Source organism: Maylandia zebra, linkage group LG17, assembly GCF_041146795.1.
Source record: "Maylandia zebra isolate NMK-2024a linkage group LG17, Mzebra_GT3a, whole genome shotgun sequence".
In the NCBI taxonomy this organism is placed as follows: Eukaryota; Metazoa; Chordata; class Actinopteri; order Cichliformes; family Cichlidae; genus Maylandia; species Maylandia zebra.
The window spans coordinates 31,820,835-31,848,390 of NC_135183.1; the positions used below are offsets into that span (position 1 = coordinate 31,820,835).

A 27,556-nucleotide genomic window follows, 5' to 3' on the forward strand; every position below is an offset into this window, starting at 1 on the left:
TCCAATCTTCACTCTTTTCTTGTCTTAATTCCCCTTTCTTCTCTCGCTTCCTTGCAAAGTCTCCTTCACACGCGTTCCGCTCACTGGTGTCTTTCCTGTCATTATTTCATCAAAGAGTGTGCAGGATTAGAACAAGACCGTGTAACAAACCGACCTGACCTTGAGACTAATAGCAAATCCCTTCAGACTTGTGTCTGAATAAGCATCCGAATAAAATTACAGCATTTCCTGTTAATAGCATTTTAATGCAGCCGTTGTCATCATTGTGGAGCCTGATGCCAAATTGATTTGTAAATTCAGAAGGCAATGATGTGTCTGAAAAGGAGATTGTTTTAAGTGAGCAAAACTCTCAGTCGTCATTGCATTTCAACAGCTTGAACAAACATATGTTCTCAGTAATTTCCATTCCAGCGCTTCTTTAACAGAAAGAATGTGATTTTGTTCACACCAAAACGGAAAATGGAGATTTCTCAAATGCTGTTAATATTGTGAAAGAGTTTAAGTGGAGCCACAGTCTTCTTTTTTTTTGTTATTGGCAAGTACTTGTGTTTTTAACATAACCACGTGAAAACTAAATTGCCATCTTTCATCTTCAATTCAAGGGCTTTCTACAGCCATATCATTCTCAAAGTCTACAATCAAGAGATATCTTCATAAATGGAAATGGGACGTTTACAACTGGTTACACTTCAAGAACAAGACACTCAGATTTGACCTTGCCAGACTACATCTAAAAAAGCCTACAGAGTTCTGGAAAACAAGTCTTTGAGCAGATCAAACTGAGATTAATCTGTTGATATTTTTAAGTCTTGAGTTTGGTATTATATTCATCGGCATATTGGATTGGACCATAGTTGGATGAGAGACTGGAAAGCTAAAATATCAGCTCAACTCAAGCAAGGCGTGTCCATGTACTGTATCAGTGTATTATGCTACACTTAGCAAGATGCTTCTGCAAGCTATAGGAGTGAATAGCAGATAGCAGAGAGATCCCTGCTAACAGTGCTAGCATGTGACTTCTGTTAGTACAGTTAACTACATAACCAGCCATTTACAATATATCATTTCTCAGATAAATTCCTTAAAATGCTCCAAAGGGCACAAAAACCACATACATGGTGGAGAGATCGTGTTAAGTGACTTAATTCCTTAGCCTAATAAGGCTAATAATTTAAACATGCAAGCTAAAACTGAACAATGAGAATATATTTTGGGCATTTTTAAGAATGGAGAAAGTAGCTATAGAAGCATTTTTTGTTTTGTTTTCTGGTGAGGCCATTAGCACAGGGATTGGCTGCTTTTTAGCCTCAAGTCACTATCGAGGAATTCTTTTGTTTACCACACTTCCTCACATGTTTCCATTTGGTTTTATGCTACTAGCGTAGCTGCTACACATATCAATGTGAGACTGGGCTGTTATTGCGTTTCTGTTTGTGCATTCTGTTTGGAGACAGGCAGTGCCCACGGATAAGGAGGTTTTCATATATGCAGTTAACTCATTGTGCAACTGTCACAGCTTACTACTGGGATCCAGGATGTACTTGTCACAGTGGAAAAATACAGCTCAAACAACAAACCCAGGAAAGCAATCAAGGTGGCGGTAATATGCGGGCAAATGAATATCGCACAGTGCAGCAGTTAATTCTCCAGACGTACAAGAAAGGGAAGCTGCAGCTGAGTTATGGAAGCAATAAGAAGGTTTCTCGGCAATGAGTCTTCCTCACACATACACTCACCCACCGGTGCAAGAGTAACTGGATGTATGTGCAGCAATGTCACAGAGCGTGGGAAAAGGCTTCCTGCTCTGACCTTGGAAATAAAACACACAACTTCATTAAATCCACTAGAGACACAGACAATAAGTTGTCTTCTCAGAGGAAATAAGAGTGTGTCTGTGTGTATTTGCAAGCTTCAAGCAGAGTCAAGTGGAACTGATGCTGATTGAATGAAGGGTAGAGATTTCAGTGTGTGTGTGTGAAAGAAAGAGACAGAGAGAGAGATGTGTGCATACTGGAAGTGTTTCCTAAATTCCCTAAGGCAAAGTCATTCTATTAGCTCTCACTAGGGAAAAGCCACCACTTATCAATTTATGAATTGACTTTCATTTTCGGCTTCTGACACACAGCATGCGGGTGTCATTGAGCGAAATGTGCTTTTCACTTCAATGTATGATTTCCTGGCGACACAGCAGACAAAGCCACACACTGAGGTGGGGGGCACTGATGTAAAAGTCTCTTAAATACTACTTGCGACAATATCAAGCCACATTATCGAGACAAATTTGATGCCAATGTGGGCTGTCAGCGTTTTACAGTGATAGCTTTATATGGCGATTGTACCCAAGCAAAGGTTAGCTTCAAGGAGGTCTGACAACTATCTAAAGGTCTCGGAGGTTCATGGATCCATAATGTTTTGTAATTACCCATCCGTGCACAAACACGATCAATAAACCTGGATGAAGCAGATAGTTGCTGGTGAGTGAATAACTGTAGAGAAAAATTAAGACAAAATATGAGAGAAAAGACAAAAAAATGTGGACTCCTCAAGGTTATTGATTAGCAGAAACAGCAATCAGGAAACGAGTGGGCAGCCCTGTAATACACAGGATGTTTCAGGTTCCAGGTTAAAATTACAATTTGTGAAAAAACCCAGCGCAGCACCTATCTAGTCTTCATCGTATAAATCAATAGTACCTCATTAATTCAATTCAACCATCAATCCAACAAACAACGCAAGCTGAAAACGCTCCAAAGTTTTACAAAGAGCTCATTAGGCAGCATTACATCTGCTGTCCCACAGATTCATTTTAAACCATGACTATTTGAAGGATAAATCTAGTTTTCTAAGGGGACAAATGGAAGCGAGGAAGTCAGAGAATCATGCTGCTTTTAAATGAACCCGTGACTAATGCCTAGACAAACTGATGTGACAGAAACACAAGCTTGGGTAAAATTATTGCTGGTGTTTTGCATTTCCATCAAATCATTTGGAAACATCCATCACGTGCACTTTACAGATGAACTTCATGGTTCAATTGTAGCTATGCCTTTCTTTTCCACATATCCAATTTCCCTGGCAATGTGGAATTATTGCCCACATTTCTGGAGCTCTCTTATTCGCTCTAATCTCGGAGTAAAGTAGATTATGAGTTGACTGATTCTCTTTCTCATATATTTTAGAGCCCTTCAGGGGTAAAACTACAGTATACAGGCAAGCAATTTGCATGATATAACAGAAAGCAGGGTTTGTGGAGAAGATGTGCTTTTTCTTGCCTTCCAATCCTATTAATCATCTCTTAGACACATTCCATGACCCAGTTTGCAGGTTCGAAATCCTATAGGGTGCAAACTGCTGATCTAGATAATATGTGTGACTATAGCTCCAGAACACTGTGCTCAGTAAGTATGTTATACAGTACTAAAGTTTGATTTTCCTTTCATGTATTAAGTCAAAACAAAATCAACAAATGAACCTTGACAGTTGTTCCACATACACTAAATTGCCAAAAGTATTCACTCATCTGCCTAAACACTTTAGTGACAGCCCATTCTCAGTTGGATTGACTGTGATGTTGGCCCACCCTTTCCATCTATAACAGCTTCAACTCACCTGGAGATGTGTTCCACAAGGTTTAGGAGTGTGTTGGGAAATTTGACCATTCTTCCAGAAGCACATTTGTGAAGTCAGACACTGATGTTGGCTCACAGTGTCCGCTCTAATTCATCCCAGAGCTGTTCTATTGGGTTTGGTCAGGACTCTGTGCAGGCCAGTCACAGAGTCTGGCCTGCACAGAGTGCAGGCTTCTATACCAAACTCATTGATCTATGCTATATTTCTATGGACCTTGCTTTGTGCGCTGTTGCATAGTCATGTTGGACCAGAAAGTGGTCTTCCTCAAAATGTTCCCACAAAATTGGGAGCATAAAATTGTCCAAAATGTATTGGCCTGCTGAAGCATTAAGAGTTGCTTTCACTGGAGCCTAACTCCTGAAAAATCAAACCATAATCCCACTTCTACTTAACTTCACACTTGGAACAATACAGTCAGACAAGTACCATTATCCTGGCAACCGTCAAACCCAGACTCGGCCATCGACTTGCCAGACAAAGATGCACTCCAGAGGACACATCTCTACTGTTTTAGAGTCCAGCTTCATTGTGTTTTACACCACTGCAGCTGATGCCTTGCATTGCACTGGTGATCTAAGGCTTGGATGCAATTTTGTAGAAGCAGGCTGCATTTCTCTCTGCTTGCTTTTTTTACATCTGTTGCTGTGGAGGTCACTGGAACACCTGAAATCAATGATATGTATGGGTGAGTGAACATTTTTGGCAATATAGTGTAGTTCCGTTTAATAGTTTTGAGTTGATTGTAAAATTTGCGTCCCAATATTCCGCTGCCTGGTCCATGGCTGGTTTCCCACCATGTGGATGAACAAAGTTTTATCTTATTATTTCTCATGTCAGTCCCTTTGCCTCTTAGCTCTCATCCCACAGTGCAGAACTGACATGAAGATAGTGCGAAGATCTTTTAAAAACAGACGAGCAGCACAAAAAGCTCCAATAACGTCATGCTGTTTGTCTAGATTTCTCTCAGCTGTGACTGTCAGTGAGTGGCTCCCTCTGCAGCTAAGCTTGGTTAAAAAATTAAATAAAATCTGTTTTCTTGAGGATTTAGATTTTTTTTCACACAATCTGTTGTTTGAATCTCTTTTGTCTGCTGTGAGATTAGAAGACGTGCGCGCGCACACACATACACACACACACACTCTCCCTCACTTCTGTATCTGCTTTCTGAGCCCCCTGTGTTGAGTGGGCAACTAGCTGTGACTGGCGCTGTCAGATTAGCCCATTTAAAAAAGACATGTTTGCTTGTGAGCATGTGTGTGTCCTCCATACTATTTTCATACTGCGAGCCATGGTACATTATTCATGTTAAACCACGCAGAGAAAGATACAGTCGTGTGTCACACAATACCACCGCCACAAGCATGTGGTTGATACCATCGGACACGTACAGATAAATGCCTAAAAGACTCCCACGTGTTTGCAAATAATCACACTGGCACGCTTTACCAAACACACTGGTTTGCACATTCGCCGGCGAGCACAGAAAACATACCGACATGCAACGCGCATAAAAACACACGCAAAAAGACACATGCGCGGCACTAAATCGTATTAGGCAAATGAGAATGAGACGGCACAGAGGCAGAAAGGCTCTGTTCGAGCGCTGTTGCTGTGACAGATCCTGGCATAAATCATGTTTAGTTGTTGCCGTTGTTGTTTAATATGCAAATCTCCCATTTGAAGCGCGAGCTGGTTGTTAACAAGTGCATTCAATAACACATGTGCGCTCTCACAGCCCTGTACGTTTTCACACGCCTGTAGCGTATGGATTTCTGAAAGTGGGCAGGTGAAAAATGTATGGCCACACCATATACACGCACACACCTTGTGAAAGAGCGTGGGATAGATGTGGATGTGAAATGCCATGGGCGTCATCCCTGGACTCATATTTCATAATCATATGGTTATCCATCAGGCCTGTGCAGCTAATGATGACAACAGAACCACACACACAAACGCACTCATAGAAATATACTCTGTGAGAGAGAGAGGTACAACTGTTCTCAACCAGAGACAAGAGAGCTGCTGCAAGGACACAAACATGAGCAGGGACACCGTTGCACAGCATACACATGAGCACTCATGAGGATGCTCAATTAGGCCCACGCGTGTGATGAAGAACACAGAGACACAAAGAGATGTCCTAGCGGGGAAACATACAGCACATGTGCTCACACGCATACAAACACACATAAACACAAACTGTAAGTGAATGAAGGGTCTGTTGACAGATTTCAGCAGTAATTGATACCTGTGTTTGGCAGCCATTTTTATCTGGCTTAAACCACAAGCCAGGAATGATCTAAGCTGCACAGCAGAAGCATATGCACACACACACACACACAAAAACCCTTTTCTTACAAGCATCACTTGACACATCTTGACACATCTCTCTCGCTCACACAAACACACATGAACACACACATAGACACACACATCTGAACATGAGATAAAATCACACTTTAGGCTTTGAAAGGCAAAACCAAACACTCCAAAAATTCTCTCTCTCTCTTCTGCCTTGTTGAACTTGCAGCATTGAAGAGAGCTGTAGCCATGACCCCCCCCCCCCCGTGTAACTCGTATTCTCAAGCCAAATATGAACACAAAATGCAAAAAAAGAGAGGATAGGAAGGGAGAAGGAAAAAGAAACAACAACAAAAATAAAGCGGCTCAGTGGTGTGTCAATTCTTACCTTAAACAGGCGCAGGATGTTGGCCACCATGATCGACACCGAGCTGGCTGCAGCTCCGATCACTCCTACGATTTTATCCGGCTTGGTGAAGATTGGAGGGTCTCCGTTGGCACAGCGGACATCGGATCCATCCCTCTCTATCAAGGCCTGTACAAACGTCAGGGACTGCTCCAGAGCATACGTGTCCCTGGAGCAGGTATCCAAGATCCGGGCCCCCAGTGTGATGTTGGGTAACAGTTCGGGGTCCTTGTTGATCAGGTCAATGGCGAACATCATGGCCTCCAAGCGGTGGATGCCCTTTTCCTTTTTTAGCTCGCCACATGGCGTGCCACGGTCCCCTCTGGCGTGCACTGGAAATAATCCGCCGAGTATAATATCGCCATCTAGTCGGATGGAGTGGGCATACTCTGGTGCCGCCTGAGGGTCTGTGGGGATTCGCTGAGGGGAGGCGACGGGAATGAGCCAAGTGTAAGAAGTAGCCACGAGGAGGAAGATGAAGGAGGGAGACAAGGGGTGGGAAACTGGTCTCCACCGTGGTTCCATGATCAATGAAGAAGTTAACAAAGCAGATCTCAGAGGAAGGATTCCAAAACTGAGAGTTCTGGAATGAATATAAATGTTGGGCCTTTCTACTGGTCGATGAAGGAGGGGTAAAGGACCCCAGAGATGGAGCTAACCGAGCCCCATGAGGAAATCTTAATCCAAAAGACAGCACAGAAACAAAAAAGCTAAACAAACAAACTAAACAAAAAAAAAAAAACAGCGGTAGTGCAAAAATGTGTCAGTGAATTTGAAGAAATCTATTTAGGGAGTAAAGCGTGTAATCCACAAGTCACATCTTCAGTAGAGCCTGTTGGAGAGAGACAGAAACAGGATGTCTGAGTGCCCAATGTGATGTGAACATCAAGCTTGCTGCAAGGATGTAAGGTCCACCTGACAAACATGTGTAAAACCACTCAAGGGCAAGGAAAAAATGCACTGAAATATATCAAAAAAACAAGCACAACAAACGCGCAGATGCTCATTCGCCAGCACGCTCACATGGGCATATTCTTTCCAGCGGAAGTGTCAGAATTTGCACTTCAGTTCTATAATTGAAATCCCAAAGTCTGTCAGTTCATAATCACCTCTACACACTCACACATACACACAGTCTCTTGTCTTGGCATATCGATGAGTGGAACAGCTGCTAAAATGACAGCACAGAAACCTTTTGGCGAGCTCCTCGGGCTATTCGCACGAAGGCACGTGGATACCTGCTTGTGGAGGGAGAGGAAGAGAGCCGAGGGAAGCAGCAGGGGAGAGACAGAGGAGACACAGACGGTGAAAAAGATGAAGATAAGGGAGGAGAGACAGAAAGGGAAAGCATGTAAGACAGAGAGGGAGAAGCAGAGTCAGCAGTGAAAAAGACAGAGAGCGCTGCTGTGGAGCAAGTGTGCTGCATCATTCAAACACCTGCTGTTTCTGCTGCAGTTAAATGAACACATTACATCCAGCGCAAAACTCTCTGTCACACACACACACACACATGTGCACAGAGCTTCAAATCACAACAGGTAGCATTAATGTTGAGTCCCTTTCTGGAGAAGATCCTGCAAGATGATACCAGATGACTACTTCAAACTCACTCCTGTAGGGAGAGTTGTAGCTCTATCTATGGTGAGCAATGCTGTATTTAGCAGTCATGTTGAAGAACATGACTTTAAAACTTGGTTTTGACAAACGTGTTGATTTCTACATGATAGCGGTGCTAATGTGCTTCCATTAGTTCATGCCTCAGGGGATTTAATCTCTAATTCGACCCTGATCTAGAATCATAGATTTTATTTTGCACTAACGCTGCATGAAGAGGTAATTTATGCAAATTTGTTAATGCCCCTAAGTAATCAAACCCTAAGTGGGTTAATTAATCTACAACTTAACAGATTTAGTGAAAAAACATTTTTTCCATCCATTTTTCTAAGAAATCTATTGTTAAAAGCATCAGATATACAATTCACTAGCATTTAAGACCAACCGAGGGTGTTTGGTTGATATACACGCATCAGTCGCTTCATTAGGTACACCTGTTCAGCTGCTCATTAATGCAAACATCTAATCATCCAATAAAATGGAAGAAATCCTGTTCATCTAAGGAGGTAAACATGATTGAGACAACTTGGCGAAGTTCAAACTAAGTATAAGAATGGCAACAAAAACAGGTGATTTAGGTGACTTTGAACATGGCGTGGCTGTTTGGCTTTTCCCACACAACCATCTCTAGGGTTTACAGAGAATGGTCAAAAAAAAAAAGAAAAGACAGAAAAATAACTTGTTCAAGGGTGAGAGGAGCTTGGCCAGACTGCTCTGAGCTGATAACAAGGCAACAGATCACTTATTACTGAAAAAAGTAAGTGAATTACTGAATTTTAATTTTAAAAAATTGCCTGCCTGTGTCACCTGTTAAAGTTCAGGTGCCGGCAGCTTATTGGGGTCAGCACATACTCTGGATTCTTTGCTGGCATTGCCTTAGCATACTGTCTGTGCAGATTCTTGCAAAAAGCCGAAGTTGTGTTAGCCAGATAATGCTGCTGTTTCTGTCCTGTCTGTTTACATTTTGCACTATTATCCTTTTGTAAAATAAAATGAAAGCAGTGTTCACTCTTCCACTCCTCAAAAGTTGCAGACCAATCCAACATTTTCTGCACAGAACATGAAATCGCTGACTGGAGCAGCTGGAAGAAAAAAGATGCTTTTTTTTTTAGTCCGCCCCTTTAAAAGAACCGTTTTAGTGGACTGAAGAACCGTTGTATGAGTTATGTATGGACATAATTGTCAATGTAATATAATTAATGAACTTAGTACAGTAACATGTTACATTACTGTATTAATGAAAAATGTAGTGTGACAACAGTGGTATGCAGCAGAGCATCTCTGAACGCACAACACTTCAAATCTGCAGCAGCAGAAGACCACACCGGGTGCCACTTCTGTCATCTAAGAACATGAAACTGAGGCTTCAGTTTGCATGAGCTCACTAAAACTTTCTTTGTCTGACTGTCTTGATTTCTCTTGCAAAATTTGAATGGTAGCATCAGAGTTTGGCGTAAACAACATGAAAGCATTCATCCATCCTGCCTTGTGTCAGTGGATCACGCTGGTGTGATGCAGGATATTTTCTTTGTATTGTTGAAATACCAAAGTCTGCCTGTGTTGTTGCTGACCATATCATGTTCATAAAAACTTCTGAGCAATGTTTCCAGCACCTCAATGAATCGACATCAGGAAAAATGAAGGCAGCTCTGAAAACAAAAGGGGAGGGGTCCATCTTTGTACTAGCAAGGTGTACATAATGAAGTGACCAGCGAGTGTAAATCTTATTACATCATTTGCACACATTTAGGCCATCACTCTAAAACGTCATTCTTTATTATAGTTGTCCTGCTTACCCAAATACACACAAGCGTTTCTTTTGAGGTGGCCTATTTCACACACACAAGCCCGTTAATTGGCCGCATAGTTCTTTTCATCCTTATCTTCTTCCCTTAGAGAATAGTGTCTCAGCACAAGTAAACTACTGAGTTGTATCCTAATGTTAAAGGAAGACTTCAGGAGGAACGGCTTACTCATTTTCTAACAAAGAGTCAGGTGAGGTCATGTCTGGTCATTAAACAGAAGCCAGCAGACTATATCAAGACTGAGAACGAGTGGAAACACTAAGAAGTTGCCAAGATATTTTCCACCCACAGCTTACGCAAATGATTATGACTATGCAACAGGCTAGCCATTTCCCCCTGTTTCCAATCTTTACAGTAAATTGAACTAACTGGCTGCTGGCTGTCGCTTTATATTTAGTGTATGCACGTGTGAGTCGTACTGTGAAGGTAAATAAACATAAACATTTCCTAGAGAAAATAACAGATGCGTGAGAATTCATATTTTAAAACATGCTCAATCTTTCCTTTCCTTTTTCAAGCGTTAAAGCCTGGAATAAACAGCACATATGTGATAACCTAGACAATACTGGACCTGAAGGTACCACCTACACCAGCACTGGGTCCGCTTCAGTGAGTCATTACAGCCTTGCCTATATCATCCTGTAAGAGTTTTTCATATTAAATGACTATAGATTTGCAGTTTCTTCTTTTTGCAACGATAGTTTATAGCTGTGAAAGCTGCAACTATATTGTATAGAACGAATCTGCCTGTTTGCCAGTATGTGGTCACTTTGACATCCCTGCTTTATTTGCATATGCTCAACCGTGCATCATTTTTATGGGTTTTATTTTTTACCTACCACAAGAGGAGATTGGCCCATTTTCAATCCTGACCATTTATTATGTAAAATAGCCCTAAACGCTAAATGCATTAGTTTAACTTAACCCTGGAGAACCCATGGGGTCAAATTTGACCCCATGGGTTCTCCAGGGTTAAACATTTGCACTACCCAATACTGAAATGTCCAGCACTCCTTAGGAGTTGGCTACAGTACTCATAATCTTGAACTGTATATGTCTGCTGGCCCATTAATCAAATCCCAGAGCAGTTTTCAAAAAAAGATTTCTCACCGTCTCCCCATAAAACAACAGCATAGCCTTCCTGTAATGAAAGCCAAGCATCATTTAAAGACTTCTGAACCATTCTGCAGACCTGTTTGATTTCCCCCACGGGAGGCCCTAACAAGTTCTGGACTCAGATCTCATCCCAAGCGTGAGGTGCACTCTTGAAGAATCCATTTATAATTCGATTCTGTCCCAATTAATTCATCAGTTTCTCTTCACTCTAAATGGAATTAGGTCAAAGCCACTCATACGGCCAAGCCCCCGCTATGATTAAAAACCCTGCTTTATATAGGTTATCCAGTTCTGATTCATCTAACAGTGTTCTCCCTGCAACATTGTGTGTTCGACACTTTTCGCCTTGAATTCAAGCAGAGAATGGGTTTAAATTGAGGCCCGGGGCCCCCCAGTCATTAAGCCGCACTAGATTATAGCCAGCTCAAGTCTACGTCTCAGTATATTCCAATGGGGTCCATTAAACTGTGGTACAGCTTTCTGTCAATCCTTTTGCCTGTTTTTTGCTTCTTCTTTTTTAAGTTCATCCTTGCAGCTCTTAGCACTTGGCAGGCATCTCATATTCCCGAACAGGGAGCAAACCGCATGAATATTTTTAAAACCAGAAAGGGGGCATTTATGATTTAAAAAAAACAGCTACACTGGTTCAAGATGTAACTACATGCAAACGTCTCAAGTGGGGCACTAAAAACAAAAAAAACACAGATCAGGGCAACGTGCGAATGTCTCGTGACTGAGCTGAGGCCCCGAGGTTATTAAAAGTTTCCTGTCTCATTTACACTCACGCCCTCTGAGGATTATCAAGTTTAAGAGGTGAAAAGACATCCTTTGTCTGCACGCTCATGAAGCAGCCCTACACACCTGAGCTTATGCTGATCTTAACCAGTTTGGCTACCGCTATTTGGCTTTCCAATCGGAGCCTCTGTCACACTCTGTGAAGGCTCAAACATCTGCTTTTTTTCTCTCTTCTCCCATGTGGCAGCCTAGAAGGAGGCAGAAGAAATCCCGAAGAAGGAGGCTCCCGCTGATGTGACGCTTATGTGCTCAACGATGAAGAGTGTTAAACCCCCCCACCCTCCGAAAGGCTGCAGCTGGCTCATCACTCTTTTTAATTCACACCCATGGCAGGCTGTCTATGAGCCTGTTGCCCACTTCTGGTTGTGTAGTCAAGTAGGGAGGTTTGGGGGGGTTCTTCACTCACTTTTTTTCCAGATTCTTCCTTCTCCTCCTCCCTCCATTTCTCTCTCTCTCTCTCTCTCTCTATTCCCTGCCACGCTCTGCCTCTCTGCCACCGTCTTGTCTGCCTCGCTGCTGCATCGCATCACCTTCTACAGGCCGTCTCCATCTCTCTTGAGAGTCCACTGCTCTTTTCAGAAAGTGATAGCTTTTCTGCTGCCCTGTCCTCTCCCCTATCCTCCTCTCCCCCCCCCCTCCACCTTCCCCTTAAGTAGGTGTTCTTCGCCACCCCCTCCTTCATCTTCTCACATACATGCCTCGTTTTATTCCTCCCTTCTCTCGCTGTCACTTTATTTTATTTATTTTTTTCTATTTTAGCTGTTTCATAGGCCACCGCTGCACTAAAAAAAAAAGTGGTGATTCCCTCAAAACACACACACCCTCACACAAATCTTTGGATCCGACTTCCGTTCAACCTGTTATAACCCTAACCAAGGCTGTAGATGAATAAATGAAACGTGGCTGAACTTGATTGTATATTTTTTTTCTCCTGGTCTCTTCTCCAAACACTCCAAACATAGTTCACGTTACCCCTGAATGTTACCTCCAGAGGGAAAAAGACTTTTCTTAGTCCTTTAAAGCCTTTTTGATTGTTTCCAGTCTCAGCACACATCAGTGGGGCACGCAGAAAAAAGCTTACGCATCCCTTTAAAACACACACACACACACACATGCTTCTGATGTGATTAAGTCATGTGTCAGAAGATAACGCAGAGCTCACAGGTTCAAAAATAAGACTGTGCGAGATCAAAGTCTAGGGGTGTGTGTGCTCATTATGCAGCCCTTTGGGCTTCATTCGGTACAGCAGTGGTGGTATTCTGATTGCAGCCTAATTAAGACACTGCCATCCTCAGTAAAAGCAGAGAAACACCCGTGCAATGATATCTGGAGGAGCAAAATTCATGCTCATTATATCATGTCTCTATTTTTTCCCCTAACACACATCCACGCAATCCTGAGTAAAACACACCTTTGAACGGGTGCTGTTAGAGCATGTACTCACCCAGCCACCACCGTGGGGAAATCCACGACAGAGAGAGAGAATAAAAAAATGCATAAAACAATAAAATCCCGCAAAAAGTAAGAAGCAGTGAAACTGAGACAATGAATAACACAGACTGGTCAAAACCATTCAGCAAAGGAATGTGTGTTAGAGAGAGAGAGAGAGAGAGAGAGGGAAAGGTGGGAAACACACACACACACCCTCGCTGAGAAATGCAAAAGAGATCAGCGCATTTGGTAACGTGGAGAAAAGAATCTGCGTGTTTAGATACCTCGGAAATGAGGAAAATCAAATCATCCGCCAGTGTGCGAGCGGTGATGCTCCGGCTCCAGCCTCCCCCGCAGGCTCCGTGGGGTCCCTGTCCGTCTAAAGCAACTTCCTTGCGAAACTCAGCAGTTTCACCTCCACCCTCACACACGCACACACACAATCAATATATATATCTGTATATCCTGAAGTAAAAATCTCTTTGTTCCACAACAGCAAAAGGAATTTGAAGACAATTTAGACAATCCTCATGGCGATGACTGGAGAAAGGAGCAGATCTGTGCAGCTGCCACACAAGAACAAAAACAAGGAAAAAAAGAAAAAAGAAAAGAAAGTGTTCTGTCGTGACCAACAGAGCTGATTTAGGGGCTCAAAATCAACTATTAACTCCGCACTTGTTAATGGAGACAATAGAGGGAGGCTGCCTGTAATGAAGTCGATGCCCAGGAATGAATCTCAGACAGAGAGGTGTGGAGAGAGGGAGAAAGAGAGCGAGGGAGAGGAGAGGGTGATGAAGGGGGGGACAGAGTGCAGGAATTCATCATGCGCGGACTCTCGTCAGTAACGCTCAATAACGCTGTTAAAACCCACCTGATTGTTATCCGCTCCTTCTCTAAGCTCTCCGCACTTTGCGCATAAACCCTTCCCGTGAAGTCCGCTCGCGCTGCTCCGCGTACGCGCGCGCACACTAACACCACCAACACCCCCCCTTCTCCAGGTTGTCGGTGCTGAAAAGGACAGCGCACGACACGAAGCTGCCACACGAAGCGCGAACCCCCTGTCCCCCAGCTCTACGTGAAACATATGTATGTATTGGAGGCGTCGGGTCTGCATCTGCCGCCTGCACCAAATCATCCTCTAATTGCGCCACTGTCGTCCAGCAGAATCCACCCATTCAATCAAGTTTATTACCAGTCAATCGGATCGATTGTTTCCACAGTGGAAGGCGTTGGTTATTAGAACACGTTAATAAGTCATCAGAATATGCTCAGGCGGTTGTGCCACACTCTTAATTGCTTCAACTTCAGTCCGTTTTTTGTTTTTTGTTTTTTACTGCGCCCATTGATTCCCCCTTCCACACACCCCTCCTCTTCCTCTTTGTACAATCATAGCGCCATGGTTCTTTGTGGTGAATGGAATTAAAGAAATGAACCGCATCCCATCTGCTGTGTAATAACAATTTGATAAGCTGTGTGGAGTCAGAAACCAGGCAATTGAAACAGACCCGGGTGTTCCCTCATGTGACAGCGTGTAAGATGTGCGCAACACGTCCAATTTGTGGCTTTTCCGATTCGGAGGGAGGTGCATAGACGCGGAGCAATGGCACCATCTAGCGGTGGATGTCTTGTAATTGCAACAGGAAAGGGGCAGGTGAGCGTTATCAAATTCCTAAAGAAAATTAAAAGAAAGGAAAGAAAGAAAGATAAAAAGAAAAAAGTCATGGGAGGAGTTGAATAAAACAGTTTTGAAGTTTTTCTTTTTATAAATATGTACATGAGCTTTAATTCTATGGACTCAATTGGCCAATATAAGAAGTGTACTAAAATGAGCTTTCAAGTTAAAGTGTAACCTTCATGTCTACACTAGTAATGGGTTCATTTTGTTCCATCTCCTTTCATTTTATACCTCTGTACATAAGTTAGCTTGTTTGTTTGTTTTCAGGTCCCCTGAGCTCAGGACGTCAACTTTGAAGTAGGTCCTGTGACAGTGATGACTAAACTCTTCACGTGCCAAATTCCTTTCAGTTGATTTTCGAAATCTTCTTCAAAAACGTTACATTTGTTCTTTTTTAATGTTATTATGGTACAAACAGCTGTAATAAGTACTTATACAAAAGAGCTTTCATTTCTAGATAGGTCTACTGAAATTGGAGTAAGTGACAGATTTGTATCGGGCAATTTTAAAGGTAGTCGAGTATTTCCACCAGATACATGACTTATACACCTACTTCTTTAATTAGACTTTGCTAGTACATGGTTGGACCTTGTGTTTTTAGAACTGCTTTAATTATGCATGCCTGAGACTCAACAAGATGCTGGAGACAGTCCTCCAAGATTCTGGTCCATATTGACATGATATCATCACACGGTTGCTGTAAATTTGCTCTATTGGATTGAGTTCTGGTGACTGTAGCATTAATTTGACTACAGTGAACTTATTGGTTTCATGTTTAAGAAACCAGTTTGAGATGATTTGAGCTTTGTGGCATGGTTATCCTGCTAGAATGGACCACCAGAAGATGGGTGGCTGGACTTTTAAGGGGTTAGCAACAATATCCAGGTATGACAGTATCTTCTATTGTCCAGTTTCCTGTTCTTAGCTGACAGGAGTGGCTGCTGCTGTAGCTCATCAGCTCTTCAACCACTGACATCTGTGTTCAGAGATGCTCTTCTGCATACCTTTGCTTCAACGACAGGAACCATCCTCCTCTTACCTGTAGACCCTAGAGATGGTTGTGTGGATCAGCAGAAAGAAGAGTCCATCTGGCACCAACAGCCACACAACAAAGTCTCCCAAATCGCTTTTCTTCCTCATTATGCTGCTCAGTTTGATGTTCAACAATTTGTCTTGACAGGCAGACACTGCTAGTAGCAGCAGCATTGACCTACTGCCATGTGATTGGTTAATTATATGTTTGTGTTAATGAGCAGCTTAATACGGTGTACCTAATAAAATGGCCAGTGAGCATATCTGACAATGTTGTTTGCAGAGATTGAAATTATTACCCAGTGTAACGGTGTGGCTCACTGTCTATGGACCTACTGATATCAGGCTTTGACTGTACTTACGAATAGATATGTGTTCATATCTTTGAATAATATTTCCTGCACTCAATAAAATGTCTCTTACTGTCACCACCACAACTCAGTGGCATTAAAAAATAAAAAGATGCATTTCAGCAAAGTTGGGCGGGGAAAATGGAAAGCTGGGAAAAAAAGCCAAGTCTCCAAAGACATAATTCTTGAAAAACCAAATGAAATCTGCAAACGTTGTAAACAAACAAGACTGATTGAAGTAGGTGACTCACACTTCAAAGAGAGAGAAAAAGACAAAGCCACACAACAACCTACTGAGGTTTAAAGCAGTATAGTTTTATTTAAGTGGTTGGTTTCAACATTCTTGTCACTGAAAGGCTTTTCTAACGCTTGTCAAATGCTCTAGAAGGTGAGCTTAATAACATTACAACTTATGATTAAAGAAATGTCAAAATTAAAAAATAATAATAATAATCTAAAAGTCTCTTGAGGTTTCATTCCTGCTCTCTTCTGGACACATTTCAACAACAAAATCTCCTCCTTCAAACAGTGTAAGATTTTAAAAAAAGAAAAGAAAAAGAAAAGAACTAATGGTGGAACAATGCAAGCTTGCCTCAGCAATAAACAATTACAGAGTTGTAACTAGTCAGACGTGTTAAAAGCATATGGCCAACCAACACAAGTGAGTAACTATTTTGACTATTAGAACTATTATTTATACCATCCGTGCAGGATGGATCGATATATACACACTGTCAAGACCTCGCTGCTCTAGCATTTTGGGTTATAAAAATAAAGTTTGGTCTTTCCTTTTTTTCAGGTTTTGTTCCATTTCATGGCTTTCTGTTTGAACAGTAAGACATATCTGCTTTTGGTCTTCCTTGATCCTTTCTTTCCAACTCTTATGTGCCAGTGGCTCAAAGACTACCATCAGGAGCTGTTAGCAAACAAGTAAACCCCAACCCTTCCATCCCTCTCAAGTTTGGGTACAGAAAATCATATTTTGAATGGAATTCATACAGTACTTGGTAAAAAAAAAAAAAACAACAACAAAAAACAATCTTACAGGTAAGAAGGGAAAGAAAAGTTCATGCCCCTGCATGTTTAAGTGGATGTAACAAAATACTTAATGCCAATTGTTAAATAAGGGGAATTTAATAGTTTTGCTTTCTGGATTTGTGGCTTTCTTATTATTCAAACCTGCCATGCGTGCTGCTTTAGGCACTGAGGTTGAGACACATCTACCAGGACCTGTGATGGAAAGTACAGTAACTAAAGGAAGAATCAGCAAGATGACAGTGGTAAGAAAATAATGTCTTCCAGTTAACAGTTTAAGGCAGTATGGCTGTTGGTGACCTGTCACATCCTGCAAACATTCAAGCACACATTACTCCACATAATGTGCTGTTCAGTTCCTTCTCGCTGTAATTTAGCATGCAGGGTGTCAGTTTGATAGTCCAAATGTTTCCCCTGCTGTACCACGTGTTGTTTCAGACTTTTATAAGTGGGAATTTGATTCATTTCTATAAAGTGAAAGATTCCTTCCAGAGTACAAAAACGTTCTCTGGAAGGATAACCTGGTGGTACAGGGTACTGTCATGGTAAAGGAAACACCCTTTACAAACATGCAATCACACCAAGTAGATAAGGCAGAAAAAACAGTGATTACCACATGAAACTGATTGAAGTGATATTAGAAGAAGCACGCACACATTTTGTTTTTTAAATCTTTAAAGAAAACTTAAAAATCCACTCTGGTATTTCCTTTTCTTTGGCTGTACCCTGTAATTCATAACATCTGAACTTGTTGGTCACTTTAGAGCTGACTAAATCCGACAAGTTTAAATTTCTGGGACAATGTACGTGACAAAATAGAGACTATTCAATTCTAAGGCGAGCATCAAACACTTTGGCTACAGTTTCTCTTCCTGGAAAGACAGCAGGGCACAAAAGTGGTCCAATCAACACAGGAATCAAGTAAGAGGGGGGAAAGCAGATGAACCAGCTGAATATAATAGGTCTGCATCACACCCAATTTAAGATATGGACATACATATAAGTCATAAATTAATGAAATGCTGCTGTAAGGATATAGGTTCATTTTGTGTAGGGTTAATTTAGCTTTATCTCTCAGTCTGTTTTTTGCAGAGACCACAATCCAGGTCTGATTTCCCTCCCTCTCTTACACACACACACACACACACACACACACACACACACACACACACACACATAGATTAACTTCATCCTTTTACTAAAGGCCGTTTACAGGAGCAAAGCAGTACAAACTAGTCATCTGCATATGGATCCATATTCACATCTTGTAGTAGGTAAATAGAGAATATATATACCAGTAGTGAGTCTCTGTGTAGATAGCAGCGCCACCATCCAGCATGCTGGCTGGCTTCATCATGAAATTATACATGAATGTGAGATTCCAACAATATATTTGGTTCTTAAGCAAATGTGGAACATAAAACTGTTTGTACTTCACTCCTCCATCGGGCTCCGTTGTTCCTTTTTTGTTTGTTTCCTTCACATTTCCATCATCTTTTTCCTGTGCTTGCTCCATCTGCCTATTATTTTTCCAGTTTGTCATCGTTAGTGGCTCGCTAACCCTTTATTCCAGGGGGTCTGTGTGGAGACAGAGAGCAATGTAAAAGTGAGGGTAAAAAAATGATCAGAATGAGTTAAACGAAGAATCAAGGGAGAAGCAGGAGGTAAGAAAAAAGACTTCTAATGAGCAGAGTGATACACAGAGAAGTAAGTGAGAGTGAGCATGCAGGAAACAGCTGGTAAATCATGCCAAGCAGTTAATTAAAGGAGGAGAAGGAGGAGGAGGCTGATTGGGATTTCTCATCTCTGCCCAGGGAGTGGTCTTCAAGACTAACAAATAAACACACATTTCCTGCCACAAAGGAAACTGGCCCATCTCAAACACATTTATAGATTTGCTCAGGTATAAATGCATCTTGCAGGAGCTTGTCTTTTTGCAGTTTTGGCACACACATCAGGAAACAGAGAGGGAGACAAAAAAACAAAAAGACAAACTGGCAGGGTGAGAACGAGGCAGCGATGAAGCAGCGGACTCGCTGCACTGGAGGGAAACTCTGTGTTCTTACACTGTTTTTCACCAGACCAGGGATTTGGAGCGGGTGCTGACTCCTTTCCTCCTGCTGGCTGCTGCTGTCGTTGCGTTACGATGGCTTCGCTTATGTGACTCCAGGTACAACTGAGGAAAATCATTCACAAATACATTCAAATGTTATGCAGATGTATGCTAGTGGTTTATTTTCATTTTATGAAGTCACTACTGGCCAAATGTGTTTTAATGTTGTGGTTGCAGGAAAAATAGCATACGGATGAATGCTTAATCTATGGATGACTTTGATTAATCAATTAATCATTTTGCTTATATACCAGAAAACTGCAGAGAGTCCAAGGTGACTCATTTAAATGCAAATTTGTGCTACTTCCTGTCTCGGTCAGAGCACTCTTTAAAACTGTTGACATTTTTAACCTCTGTAAGACTTTCTGTGGTATAAACAAAGGTTATTTGGTCTTTGTCAGTATCTGCCTATTCTCACAGGGAGAATTCGTGTCAGTCATACCTTCTTAGCAAAGGCCCGTCCACACTGGTCACAAGCGTGAAGGGAGAAATTCTTTGTCACTCTGACTTCAGTGGACGATGTCCCCGTGCTGCTCTCTGACTGGGCGTCATGTCGCCGCGTGTGTGGGGTTTGGTTGCTGGGTGAGGAAGAGGTGGTGGTGTTGGTGTTGGTGGAGGAGGAGGAGTTGTTGCGTTGGTGTGTGTGTTTTTCGCTGCGGCGGGTCAGCGGGGGGCTGATGGGGTGGTGCTGATGGGTCTGCTGTCTCTCTTGCTTACGGGTGACGGGAGGGGACGGGGTGAAGACTGTCGACGACAGCTCCTGTTGTTTACGAGTGACGGGGGCTGGAGGTGGGGCAGAGGAAGAGGAGGCTGAAGAGGCTGTTGGGCCAGTTGTGGAGCACTCTTGCTTACGGGTGACGGGAGGTGAGGGGGAGGAAGACGACGAAGCGTGACGTCCGTTCACTTCCTCTTTGACGCTGCTGCCTGTCCTCTTGTTCGAATTGTTGAGGACTACCTCTGCTAGCCTCTTCACTGCCCTACTCTCCAGTTTGGGCATGATCTTGGCGAGGTACGTGGATGACTTCTTGTGAACTACGGTCACGTGACGCAAGACGTCGCGCTTGCGACGCGACTCGTAGCGACAGAGAGGGCAGCGGTAGAACTTAATGAAGATGTCGTTGCCGTCTGTGTGCAGCTCAATGTGTTTTGTTAAGTTCTGACGTGAGCTGAACTGTCGTTTGCACAGCTTGCAGAAGAGCTGCTTAAAGTCAAAGCCCACTGACAGTTTCGTCATTTTGGTGGCCATGCTGCCACTACACGCGTTTCCCCCACGGGAGGATGATGATGATAATGATGTCATTTTTGGGCTTGACGGGGCCTCTTCCTCCTTCACCTTCGTGGCATTGTGTGCCACAGAAACTCCTTTAGCTGTGCCAGTGCTGTCACTAGGAGAAGGTGCTGGACTGCTGACAATGTCCTCGTCGTCTTCTTCATCCGAGGGCTCCACTGCTTCCTCCTTAACCCTGACATTGTTGCTGACAGACAAGTTAGTGCTGCTGCTGTTGGAAGTGGCTGCTGCAGCGGTGGACGTTGCTGTACTAGAAGACTTGCTGCTTTTCATGCTGTATATCTTGTGGACTATACGCATGTGCCTCTTCAACATGAGCTGAAACACACAATTGAAATTCAAAAATTAATTCACGTTTGTTTTCTGAAGGAGCAAATTACATGACGACAAAATACCAACTTATTAACAAACCCTACCTGTGAGCTGTAATTCCTCTTGCAGAGCGTGCAGCGGCATGATGCCGAGTTTGCCTGTGTCGAGGCCGGGAGCTGAGTCTGAGGTTTGGCTTGGTTTTGGTTTGAAGATGATGTTTTAGAGTTCACAGGGGTGGACTTGGAGCTGTGGCCACGTGTTGGCGAGGCATTGCTGCTCTTTCTGGGAGGCGTGACTTCCAGTGAGAAGGGCTGGCCGGGACGTGAGGCTATGCTGGGTGTGATGGTGTCCCTTCGCAGACCACGATGCACCTCATCAAAGTGGCGTCGCACATTAGCTTTGGTAGCGAAGGTTTTGAGGCACACTGGACATGACTTTCCAGTAGGTGTGCTGAGTGTCCTCGGCCGACCTGTGGTGTCATGAAAAGGGTTATTATTGCGAACGATAATTCCTGCGGAAAAGTAAAAATTTCATTTAACATTAAAAAATGGTAGCATGGTAGGTAAACACAAAGAACAATGAATAATAGCAAATGACCACAATTCGATACTTCACGTGGAATGTTTAGAACAATGTTACCAAAAATGACATCTAAAAAAATTCAAGCCCAGGCACTCGAGGTAGGTTTAAATGAGTAATAAATGCCTTTTACTTCATCAGGCTAAAGACATGAACATTTTTTGAAGGTTTACATTCACCTAACACTCAAAAGATCCCCAGTTTGAGAGACTGGGAGGTGAAACAAATGCCTTCAGGGCTGTTCCAGGAAGGGCATACCATCTGATGTGGTGACCCTTTGTGAATAACAGAGGAACCAAAAGAAGCTTTTCAGTGTCAGTTCTTTGTAAAAACAAGTCAATAACTTTTACAAATATTGTAAGGGTATGCAAAATACTGTTACACAATAGAGGGAGCAAGCTATTAATATTACAGTAATGCAAAGATCCATTTATTTTTCTTTTTTCTTAAAGAACAAGGAGGATTGTGGGAAAGGACACAATTTTAAGTAAGTTTTGTTAGATATTATAATTTGTCAGGACAGGAAAAGCACAACAGAAACTACTAGTCAATTTACCAGCACAAATACAGATTGCATACCTTTCACCATGGACAGCAAGCTCGTAGGAACTGTGCGTGTCTCTGTAAACTTTCTGAGTTCCTCGAGTTTTGTCTGGTGCATTTTGCGGCAGTGGCGTCTGATGCTGCGGCGCGAGTTGAAGTCTTGACCGCAAAGACAACAGGAGATTGTCACATCTTCAACCTGAATGAGAGTGAGAGAAATAAGACTGAGTTACTCAGCATCAAAAAGAAGACAACGATTTGTCTTTGTTCTCTGCAACACCTACCCCACTGTTGGACCCCTCATCCTCAGGCGGTGGCTGCTCCTCTTTAGCCTCCTCTTCAGGCTCCCATCTCCTCTGTCCCTGGTTGTGTCCTGGGCTGTTGTGGCTTTCTGGTCCAGCTGTCTGGTTTGCCTGGTTATTCTCCACACTTTCCATTGATTCGCCCTCCCAATTTACTGGACTCTCTCTGGCACTGCAAGAAATACAAATATATCAGAAATGAAGAAAAGACATGATCTTAGAAGTTGTGGTACATCTTACTCCATCAGCGCAGTGCTGACCTGGGTGTGTGTGATGGAAACCGAGCAAGCTCCTCCTCTGTGGTGAGGTACTGAAACACAGCCTTTGTGGTGGTCTGAATGGGCTCCAGTCGGACTACGTAATCTGGCCGATCGGCTCGTGGATAGATAGCATCCAGTAAATCCTTCATGGCAACACTCTGCCTGTCATCACCTGATGAACCTATGAAAGAAAAATCCCAAGAAACAATCAATCAGCTGTTTGTCACATAATACACAAAAGAAAAACAAATGTATGCAAATAAACACAAATAAACACAAGTATATGAGTGTGACACAGATGTTCAGTCTCAGTGAAATCTTTAGAAGCTGAACTTAAGTCTGTATGACTTGAAGGCTATTCTGGTGCAGCTGCCTTATAAAGAGCAAGCTAGAAATTTGTCATGAAAACATTTGCCTTGCTAAAAATAAAATGCTAATACCGGCTGTGTTCACATGAGGTTACTACAGAGCCATGTTATACTGACAACACCCATTTAGAAAGGATATTTGAATATATATCGGAAAAAAAGATCATGAAGACAAGGTAACCCAAAATGAAAAGATTTTAATTAGTGGAAAATGATCCTCATTCAGCTGTAATGCCATCACCTGAAAGACTGCAATTTGGCCTAATGAGCTGCTACATCATACTATTAAAAAGAGAAACAGAAGCAGTCATTGTATTCATTTAAAATCTCTGACCTGTGGCAAATTGCACAAAGGCATCAGATAAAAGTGCCCAAATCTAAACGGACAAAATAATCTCACAGGGGCCGACCAGCTTTTCTCTTTAATTTTCTTTTGTGCTACTGAAAAGAGGAGAGAGTGAAACAACATTTAATATGGTTGGAGTGTAGAGTGGTTGTGGTGATTCAGGTTATGTAGTGAATGGATGAGGGTGCAGGGCTACAAAACACTGTCTCTGTGCAACTTTAGATTAGCACATATCCTTATCCACAAAGAGTATTTTATTTCAAGTAAATGCAAATGTTTACTCTTGACAGGATTAGGGTTTCCTCAACAATAATAAAGCCCTTATTTTATTCTTATAAATCACTGTGTGGTATGGGAACTGCAACAAAACTGATTTAAAGTCCCTCAGGTGGATTATAAGGACAGCAGAGAAGATCACTGTGGCCCTACCACTTACAGAACTATACAATGAACACTGTATCTGCTCTACAGAGCCCTCCCATCAATTGTTTACTGCTCTGCTGTCCGGCATATCTGAGCATCCAAACCAACACTCCCAGACACTGAAATAGCTTCCTCTCCCAGGCAGTAAGCCTCCTCAAAGCTTGGGGCACCAAGAGAGTGAACACAGGCTGCACTCACTCAGTCATATTTTACACTCTAGCATGTCTACACTGTATGGACATGCTTTAGACCACAGGTGACAAACTCCAGGCCTCGAGGGCTGCTGTCCTGCTTGTTTTCCAACTAGCCTGCCCTTGTAGCTTCTTATTGGCAAAGCACATGTAAACCAGATAATCAGCAGCAGGTAATGCAGGGATGTCTCAAAAACAAGCAGGATGCTGGCCCTCGAGGACTGGAGTTTGACACCTCTGCTATAGACTAACATACCTCACTAGCTCTACATTGAGACATACACAGCCACCTTAAATGGCACAAGGAAATTTACGCTCTTTGAATAACCACATATGTTATCCTCTGGTATATTTATACACACTTTATAGCTACCAGTGCTGTTACTGTAAAGTCTGCCTCAGTGGTTGTTATCGCTACTGGCAATGTAATCATGATGTCAGTGTCTGCACTGTAGGGTTGTCTTGCAGTGTTATGTAGTGCCTCATGGGTCATACCTGTATTGAACAAGTATGAATGAGTCATTTTCTAATATAATACACAACAAACCTTAGTTGATAGACTCCCGATTAGGAAAAACAAAAACAAAGCTGTACTTACTGCCGCACAGATCAAAAAGCAGATGAAGATAAGATACAATTAAAAGACTTTTTTTTTACAAGGTAAATAATATAACTGACTGTTCATACCAAGACAGCACTGTTTCTTAAAAGAAAGCAGAGAAAGCTAATGGAAAAATTGCTTGAAGACTTTCTTAGTGTACATCCTTCCTCTTGTAAAGCAAAGAGACGTGGACTCATACTATGGCTAATGAGGAGTAGATAAAACAAATGGTGCGAGTTCAAAGTCACTCTGCTTAGTAGTACGAGAGGAGAAACTGCATGATGGATAGATGTGCAATGGGATGTGGGTTTGTGTGTACAAAGACAGAGACAATAATGAGTATGAGACAGATGGCATGAAAGAGAGTAAAGGAACCTTGGGAGTGAGATAAAGTCAAATTTGAAGAAGCAGAAGGCGACGTTAAAGAAATCAGAGGCTTTTTTTCCCCTTGCCAAGGGCATTTGTGTGTGGGTAACCTCAGGGATTTATGGGGCCCAAGCTGAAGTGAAGTTTGATCCCTGCTTTATCCGGGGACTTACAGTTTGTCTGGGGGTGTTAACAAGTTAATTTGAATGCCCCCAGTCTTCACAAAAGGTCTGTCCCCAGTTCTTGCTGTACCTATTGATTTTATTACTGAGTTTTCAGGCATCTTCTCTGCTCTTTTGGGGGCTTTCTCAGCAGAATTTGGATCATGAAGATGTATTCCAGACATGTTGACGAATGTGTGTCTTCATGCTTAGGCACGTTGTCACTGTCACTGACCATCAGATTCAGGCAGGCGTGATAGGCAGTAGTACTCCTTATGTGTGATGAGGTTGGGCAGGCCTCTGAACAGACTGCGGCACAGTTTACACTCAAAGATGGTGTCCACCTCCCTTAGCAGCATGTGTTTTAGCTGGCTGGTGCCTGCAACAAAAATATAAGGAGTCAAAAGCACAGATACAGTATTTTCAAAAACAGCCCTAAGCGTAGGTTGGCTGCAGCATCATTATGCTGAAGGACATTTTATTAGATAAAATTTGAATTCATTTATATTTTCACTTTTTTTAGGACTCTGTATTATATCTTGATATAAGAAACCGCATAGAAAATTAGGATTAATCACAGAGGAATGATAAGTTCCTGTATGCATGAAAACCCTGTAGGGTAACTGTGATAGATATCATAATCCCTGGAATTAGTACTTTGTTCTTTTAAAGGATTTCTGATAATGATAATGAAGTCTTTGTATTAAGGACTACACTCCTTTCATCACTTTTACTTTTTCAAAAACTGTCATTCAGCATTCATTTCAATTGCGCATCTGTTCAGTGCTTTATTGGGTATGTGACGCATTGCTGCACCTTCCTTTTATTTACATGTGTCCATATATATATATGCACATAGACACATTTATGTTATGCAAAAATCAGAGTAAACACCGTTAGGAGGACTCACACAGATGTCAGAACCACACACACACACACACACACACACACACACACACACACACACACACACACACACACACACACACACACACACACACACACACCTGCCACTTCATTTTATCCTTTGCCCTCTGCCACTGGCTCAGAACTATATGTGTAGTGGCATGGATTACAACAGCAAGGCATAACCACAGTGCGCTTACAATTTAGAGGTACAGAGCAGAAGATCAGACTAAACACAACTGGCTGAGTTCAAGCAGAATAATCATTATTTCAACAGAAACATAATCTACAGTATTTTGAATATTAATGACTATTGTATTGTACTGTTGATTTGTTTTAAGAGACTTAGTTGGAAGGAAAAGCTTTCGATTTAATAAAATCTGTGTCTGAACCTTCACCTATGGGCATGAGCTCTGGAAAGCTTTTCAAGCATTCCCAGCTGGGAAGAGAACCGGGGGTAGACCCAGAAATCACTGGAGAGGTTTTATAGTTATATAGCCTTGGGAAGACCCAGGAGGAACTGTAAAGCACTGCTGGGCAAAGGAAGACCAGCTAATAGGTGCTCACTGTCATCAGATAAGGAGACTTTACATTGCAATACATCATCTACATATGTGCCTTTCAGGCAGACTTCAAGCAGACTGACCACAGTGTCTACAGCTGTTCATGTCCTTGTCCGCAAGAGAGCATAATCATGGCTTCAGGAATCAAGAAGTGCAAGATGGATGGAAGAGAGGGATCCTTTTTTCTTAACTCCTTATCCAGTTCAGGGTTGCCTCTTTTCAATGTAGCAATTTGCTGATATTTTTCAGACTAACCAATTAATCTATTAAATAAACAAATTAGAAATCAATAAAATTTGTGGTATAAAGGATGGCAATCCTGCTGATGTGTTACTGGGATTAGATCACAATTCCTTATGGCACTCCACTGTGAAAACTGTCAACACATATTCAACTGAAAGAAGGGAGCAATGACAGGAGTTCATAAATAAGAATGAAATGAAGGACAATAAGAAAATACAAACCAGAACGGAAGCATTCAATTATCTGCTGAATCCCAGACTTGGAGGTCTGCAGAGGCTGCTGGAGCAGAGGAGGATCACCCGGCTCCACACAGAGACCTAAAAAGAGAGAGAGAGAGAGAGAGCATTTTATTAAAGTGAGCGTGTAATTACAACAGAGTATGAAAGCCACTGAGAAATAAAGCATCACCTAGAAATTCTGGGGAGCTGGTGGGAACAAAGTATATTGCCAACGCCAGTGCTTAAAGGGCAAATACAATCAGAGTCAGACAATGAAGTCTGTTCAGGATAGTGATTCATTTTGAAATCATTACCTTCTAATATACACACACACACACACACACACACACACACACACACGCGCGCACACACACACAAAATGAGAAAGCATGCCTTCTATCTTTGCCTTCTAGGATCAGCATTATAACGGAAAGGAAACACAGGACATGGGTGTAAATGAAAAAACACCCTTTACAAATGAAATCTCTCTGCAGGGATTGCTCAGAGGACTACAGCTCAAGTGGGAGTGATGAAAAATGTGCAGTGGGAGGGCAGAGGCGTGCTGCTGGCAAATTTTTGT

General features: G+C 42.3%; 2 protein-coding genes across 15 annotated transcripts in view; both read right to left on the minus strand.

Annotated features, from left to right (window-relative positions):
* grm8a (glutamate receptor, metabotropic 8a) overlaps positions 1-14,169 on the minus strand; it is a 315,894-nt gene extending 301,725 nt beyond the window's left edge. For 2 of the 4 annotated variants that reach the window (XM_004560917.4, XM_014409627.3), the window contains exons 1-2: positions 13,386-13,903; positions 6,323-7,172 (exon numbers count right to left, since the gene is read on the minus strand). In XM_004560917.4, the coding sequence (XP_004560974.2) occupies positions 6,323-6,865 (543 nt within the window). In that variant the 5' untranslated portion in view covers positions 6,866-7,172; positions 13,386-13,903. Of the gene's footprint in view, positions 1-6,322; positions 7,173-13,114; positions 13,202-13,385; positions 13,904-13,972 lie in introns of those variants that run through there. The other 2 variants (XM_004560918.5, XM_023153328.3) reach the window with 2 other exon arrangements.
* A 2,283-nt stretch (positions 14,170-16,452) lies between these two features.
* Positions 16,453-27,556, minus strand: part of znf800b (zinc finger protein 800b) — a 31,940-nt gene continuing 20,836 nt past the window's right edge. For all 11 annotated transcript variants that reach the window (XM_004560911.3, XM_076875626.1, XM_076875628.1 and 8 more), the window contains 9 exons: positions 26,980-27,075; positions 25,282-25,425; positions 22,591-22,771; positions 22,313-22,502; positions 22,065-22,227; positions 21,011-21,375; positions 19,749-20,912; positions 19,260-19,369; positions 16,453-18,771 (listed from right to left, as the gene is read on the minus strand). In XM_004560911.3, coding sequence (XP_004560968.1) covers positions 19,268-19,369; positions 19,749-20,912; positions 21,011-21,375; positions 22,065-22,227; positions 22,313-22,502; positions 22,591-22,771; positions 25,282-25,425; positions 26,980-27,075 — 2,405 coding nt within the window. In that variant the 3' untranslated portion in view covers positions 16,453-18,771; positions 19,260-19,267. The remainder of the gene's footprint in view (positions 18,772-19,259; positions 19,370-19,748; positions 20,913-21,010; positions 21,376-22,064; positions 22,228-22,312; positions 22,503-22,590; positions 22,772-25,281; positions 25,426-26,979; positions 27,076-27,556) is intronic.